Below are 6126 nucleotides of genomic sequence, written 5' to 3'. Positions count from 1 at the left end.
CTCCGCTAAACTATCCGTACTGTTTTCCTGCGCCATTTTCGAATGTTCCAGCAAAGGAGACGGCGTCGTCACGTGAGCTGCACATGACACATCATTGGCTGGCTTACCTCCACCTCATGAGACGTAGCCTCAGCACTGTTTTGTACTGTTTTTGTACTTATTTTGATTATTGTTTCTCAGCTGTTTGTAAATGTTGCAGTTTATAAATAAAGGTTTATGAAACAAAAAAAAATAACCAAAAAAAATATATATAAGCCTCCGCGCATGCGCAAAGCATAGTTCCAATGAATCGCCAACTATTTAAAACATCGATTAGTTGTTGCAGCCCTACTTTAAAGTGGCTGCTTATAAACTGAAGAATAAAATATTAAACTACCACGCAAAGAAAACGCTAACTATAAACTGCACAGCTATAAACAATGTTTGGTTGAAGTTAATGAGCTGTTGGAGGTAAAGAGCACATTCAAAATGGCGGTCGGCGGGAAAAGTAGCAAACTAAATATAACGTTGAAACATGCTTTTGAAAATGTATATATTTCAATCCTGGCAAATACTGATTTTTAACAATATAAATTGTTACTTACATGAGTTCTGTCAAGTGTTTTCCTTGGGCTCCGTGAAGAAACGTGTCTGGGCTTGTTCTTCCACAGATGCATGCAGGTGGGCGGGTCCAGACGTTTTAGGTCTGATTTAAATCTTTGAACTGAGTTTTGCTAAATCAATTTATGTTGGAAGTCCAATAAAATTAATTTTATCACATAAAAAAGTAAGTTACGAAAATATTCACACTTTTATATATATAAATAAATTGATTTATTGGAATAAATATACTTTTACAAATAAAATAAAAAGGACAATACAACTGAAAGAGTTTTTACAGTGTACGTCACTTCAAACATTTGACTTCAAAATATTTTTCCGGGAAAATATTGGATATTTTGTGTTTGCCTTAAAAACAAAAAGGTTTTTGACTAAAATGGCAAAAACAAATAAAAAATTGAGAAGTTGTCACGTACTCGCATGGCTGCTCTAGTTGTGACCCCAAGATGCAGGAGACAGGAGGACGACGTACAGGTGAGAGTCTTTTAATTCCCACAGGCAGCACAAGGAGGTGCAGCAGGGAAGTGCACAGAAGCATAAGCAGCATAAAGCAAACCAGAGTAACCTTTAACAAAACAATCCTTGAGCCCTGACTGGAGGGCGAGGCAGGCATAAATAGAAGCCAGCTGGTCAGTTCAAGTTAAAGTAGCAATGATTGTCACACACACACTAGGTGTGGTGAGATTATCCTCTGCATTTGACCCATCACCCTCACCCCATGACCAGGTGTGGCCAGGCTGCCAATCAGCGACAGGTGAGGAAGGAATAGCGCTTAGGGAGACAAACAGGAAGTGGGACCAAAATAAGAGCGCTGACTAGGAGATAAACACAAACGCAAGCAGACCATGTGACACCTGACGTGACAGGTCGTCACAGAAACGAGGAATGGATCTGAAGTTTATCGAGAGACTTAAGTGTTGAAAGTAAAAAAATAAATACATTTTTAACATTTTTAAGACATTTTTTAATTGTCATTGCTCAAAATTGAATGAATTAAAATCAATGATGTTATGAATTATTGACCTATTTAAGATTGCAATTACGTTTAGTAAAAATTATTATTTAGTGGTTTTGCCATAACAAAACAGGGTTTTGACAAAAAGGGCATCAAAAATTAAAAAAAGAATATGATATGGACGGATAAACCTGAAACTGATCTAGGGATTTAAGTGTTGAATGAAAAAATACAAGATAAATAAAAATGAGCTATTTCTACCATTGTTATGAGCGAGAGCCTTCCTGGTCGCCAAGAAAGCAGTGCGAGGCGAGTGGAGAACAAACGGATTTATTGACAGAGATGTGACACAATGTGATATTGATCATAAGCAGCGGCCATTCAAAGAAAGAAGAAATCCTCGTCATGATGTCAAGGCCATTAAACGTGAGCCCCGAATGATTTTATAGCCACCAACGTTTGATGTTGAAAGTATTTTAACGGCCAAAGAAGAATAGATGGAATAGCGTGAGGAGCAGTGGGATGAAGAACAAAGCACATCTCCATGACGTCCCTCAGCGATGGAGACATCTCTCTGTGTTCCAGTGCACAAAGCATCCTGGAGGAAGAAGATGACTCAGCACATTCCCAACAGAAGCAAGTTGAACATCATCTTCACACAAGAACATTTGGAGGTGCAGACTTACTCAGCCTTCAGCCGCCACCCTCTCGGAGAGCTCCACGCCGCCGTGGCGAGCTGCGGGACAAACGCAAACGGTGAAGGAAGAACATCCAGAAGGTGCCTCGTCACTCACATCAGATCTTTGAGGTGTGACTTGGAAACATGAAGAAGCAGAGTGCTGCTCTTCTACTTCCTGACTAGGATACCTTCTTGATGAGTCAGCACACTTGAGGTCTCATTTGGCTGATCCTCATCATGAGGACTCATGTCAAACGTGAGATATGCCACACTTTGTATTGCGTGTGCTCACAGGAGGGTCTTTTATTGTGAAGGAGTCAGCTCAAGTTGGGATTTTCAGGCTAAACTTGTAACAAAGGTCCACATCAGACCTCCATGTGAGTGACGCTTCACCACGGCTTTGTTTCTTGCGGCTCAAAGAAAAGATGTTTTACTTACGAGCTGGATCGTACTGGGCTGAAATGAAAGTGAAACAAGGTGAAATGGACTTTTTCCTCACGTGTTTCTATGTGAGAGTGTGCGCTCTGTCTCTGTGGATCTTTGAGTGTTTGGCTGGAAGGCAACTAAAACATGCAGCCCGGATGAAAGCATCAACTCACGGCCTGGACCGAGAAGAAGAAGAAGAAGACGGAGGACATTGGTGTCCCTCACCTTGTCTGTTTCTGTGACGCCTGACCATGACGATGATGATGGCCGCCAGGACGGCCGCCACAGCGACGACCGCCGCCGTGGCAGCGAGGGCGACGCTCCAGTTGTCTGTGGAGAGCAAAAAAGCACAAGTGGAGTGACAAAGCATGAAGAGGAAACCTTCATGACTACTTTGCATGCAGACGTCAAGCGTTGTCATGGTGACATGGATCAATAATGGTGACAGGTGGACTTGTGATGGGAAACATCTCCAACTAAATGTGTCTTTCTCACCTTCATGGCTTGCGTTGCTCAGGATGCTTCTTCTCTCCAGCTTGGTGACCAGGTCCTCCTTGACGCCAGACAGCTGGAACACACATTCGTACTTGCCCTCCACCTCGGCCGTCACCTCCACTTTCAGCTCCACCGACATCTGGAAGGTTCCGTCGTGGTTGGGGAGCAGCTCTCCGTGCTCCACGTCCTCGAAGATCTGCTCGCCGTCTTTCCTCCAAAACAGGTCGGCTAAGTCGGGGTAGAAACCTGTCGCCATGCAGGTGACTGGAGAGGATGGCGTCTTCTGGAGGAGGAACACCTCTGGAAGCTCTGCACAGGAAGTGATGTCACGTGTGAACAGAAGACAACGTGGGGAGAAGGTGTGGATGGAGGTAAAGATGGAGAGAAGGTGTGGATGGAGATAAAGATGGAGAGACGGTGTGGATGGAGGTAAAGATGGAGAGAAGGTGTGGATGGAGGTAAAGATGGAGAGACGATGTGGATGGAGGTAAAAATGGAGAAGAGGGGTGGATGGAGGTAAAGATGGAGAGAAGGTGTGGATGGAGGTAAAGGTGGAGAAGAGGGGTGGATGGAGGTAAAGATGGAGAGAAGGTGGGATGAAGGTAAAGATGGAGAGAAGGTGGGGATGGAGGTAAAGATGGAGAGACGGTGTGGATGGAGGTAAAGATGGAGAGAAGGTGTGGGTGGAGGTAAAGATGGAGAGACGATGTGGATGGAGGTAAAAATGGAGAAGAGGGGTGGATGGAGGTAAAGATGGAGAGAAGGTGTGGATGGAGGTAAAGGTGGAGAAGAGGGGTGGATGGAGGTAAAGATGGAGAGAAGGTGGGATGAAGGTAAAGATGGAGAGAAGGTGTGGATGGAGGTAAAGATGGAGAGAAGGTGTGGATGAGGTAAAGATGGAAAGGAGGGGTGGATGGAGGTAAAGATGGAGAGAAGGTGTGGATGGAGGTAAAGATGGAGAGACGGTGTGGATGGAGGTAAAGATGGAGAGAAGGTGTGGATGGAGGTAAAGATGGAGAGAAGGTGTGGATGGAGGTAAAGATGGAGAGAAGGTGTGGATGGAGGTAAAGATGGAGAGAAGGTGTGGATGGAGGTAAAGATGGAGAGAAGGTGTGGATGGAGGTAAAGATGGAGAGACGGTGTGGATGGAGGTAAAGATGGAGAGAAGGTGTGGATGGAGGTAAAGATGGAGAGACGATGTGGATGGAGGTAAAGATGGAGAAGAGGGGTGGATGGAGGTAAAGATGGAGAGAAGGTGTGGATGGAGGTAAAGGTGGAGAAGAGGGGTGGATGGAGGTAAAGATGGAGAGAAGGTGGGATGAAGGTAAAGATGGAGAGAAGGTGTGGATGGAGGTAAAGATGGAGAGAAGGTGTGGATGAGGTAAAGATGGAAAGGAGGGGTGGATGGAGGTAAAGATGGAGAGAAGGTGTGGATGGAGGTAAAGATGGAGAGACGGTGTGGATGGAGGTAAAGATGGAGAGGGAGTGTGGATGGAGGTAAAGATGGAGAGACGTGTGGATGGAGGTAGGGATGAAGAGAAGGTGTGGATGGAGGTAAAGATGGAGAGAAGGGGTGGATAGAGGTAAAGATGGAGAGAAGGTGTGGATGGAGGTAAAAATGGAGAGAAGGTGTGGATGGAGGTAAAGATGGAGAGAAGGTGTGGATGGAGGTAAAGATGGAGAGAAGGTGTGGATGGAGGTAAATATGGAGAGAAGGTGTGGATGGAGGTAAATATGGAGAGAAGGTGTGGATGGAGGTAAAGATGGAGAGAAGGTGTGGATGGAGGTAAAGATGGAGAGAAGGTGTGGATTGAGGTAAAGATGGAGAGGTGTGGATGAAGGTAAAGATGGAGAGAAGGTGTGGATGGAGGTAAAGATGGAGAGAAGGTGTGGATGGAGGTAAAGATGGAGAGGCGTGGATGAAGGTAAAGATGGAGAGAAGGTGTGGATGGAGGTAAAGATGGAGAGAAGGTGTGGATGGAGATAAAGATGGAGAGACGGTGTGGATGGAGGTAAAGATGGAGAGAAGGTGTGGATGAAGGTAAAGATGGAGAGAAGGTGTGGATGGAGGTAAAGATGGAGAGAAGGTGTGGATGGAGGTAAAGATGGAGAGGCGTGGATGAAGGTAAAGATGGAGAGAAGGTGTGGATGGAGGTAAAGATGGAGAGAAGGTGTGGATGGAGATAAAGATGGAGAGACGGTGTGGATGGAGGTAAAGATGGAGAGAAGGTGTGGATGGAGGTAAAGATGGAGAGACGATGTGGATGGAGGTAAAAATGGAGAAGAGGGGTGGATGGAGGTAAAGATGGAGAGAAGGTGTGGATGGAGGTAAAGGTGGAGAAGAGGGGTGGATGGAGGTAAAGATGGAGAGAAGGTGGGATGAAGGTAAAGATGGAGAGAAGGTGTGGATGGAGGTAAAGATGGAGAGAAGGTGTGGATGAGGTAAAGATGGAAAGGAGGGGTGGATGGAGGTAAAGATGGAGAGAAGGTGTGGATGGAGGTAAAGATGGAGAGACGGTGTGGATGGAGGTAAAGATGGAGAGAAGGTGTGGATGGAGGTAAAGATGGAGAGAAGGTGTGGATGGAGGTAAAGATGGAGAGAAGGTGTGGATGGAGGTAAAGATGGAGAGAAGGTGTGGATGGAGGTAAAGATGGAGAGAAGGTGTGGATGGAGGTAAAGATGGAGAGAAGGTGTGGATGAAGGTAAAGATGGAGAGAAGGGGTGGATAGAGGTAAAGATGGAGAGAAGGTGTGGATCAAGGTAAGGATGGAGAGAAGGTGTGGATGGAGGTAAAGATGGGGAGAAGGTGTGGATGGAGGTAAAGATGGAGAGAAGGTGTGGATGGAAGTAAAGATGGAGAGAAGGTGTGGATGGAGGTAAAGATGGAGAGAAGGTGTGGATGGAGGTAAAGATGGAGAGAAGGTGTGGATGGAGGTAAAGATGGGGAGAAGGTGTGGATGGAGGTAAAGA

General features: G+C 45.6%; 1 protein-coding gene across 1 annotated transcript in view; it reads right to left on the bottom strand.

The window, feature by feature from the left end:
• Nucleotides 1-2241: 2241 nt before the first annotated feature.
• Nucleotides 2242-6126, bottom strand: part of LOC133609162 (major histocompatibility complex class I-related gene protein-like) — a 13703-nt gene continuing 9818 nt past the window's right edge. Inside the window, exons 2-3 of the mRNA XM_072913578.1 lie at nucleotides 3156-3464; nucleotides 2242-2291 (exon numbers count right to left, since the gene is read on the bottom strand). Coding sequence (XP_072769679.1) covers nucleotides 2242-2291; nucleotides 3156-3464 — 359 coding nt within the window. The remainder of the gene's footprint in view (nucleotides 2292-3155; nucleotides 3465-6126) is intronic.

This window comes from Nerophis lumbriciformis, linkage group LG07 (genome assembly GCF_033978685.3).
Source record: "Nerophis lumbriciformis linkage group LG07, RoL_Nlum_v2.1, whole genome shotgun sequence".
NCBI classification, from domain to species: domain Eukaryota; kingdom Metazoa; phylum Chordata; class Actinopteri; order Syngnathiformes; family Syngnathidae; genus Nerophis; species Nerophis lumbriciformis.
This window is presented reverse-complemented; position numbering and strand designations above follow the sequence as displayed.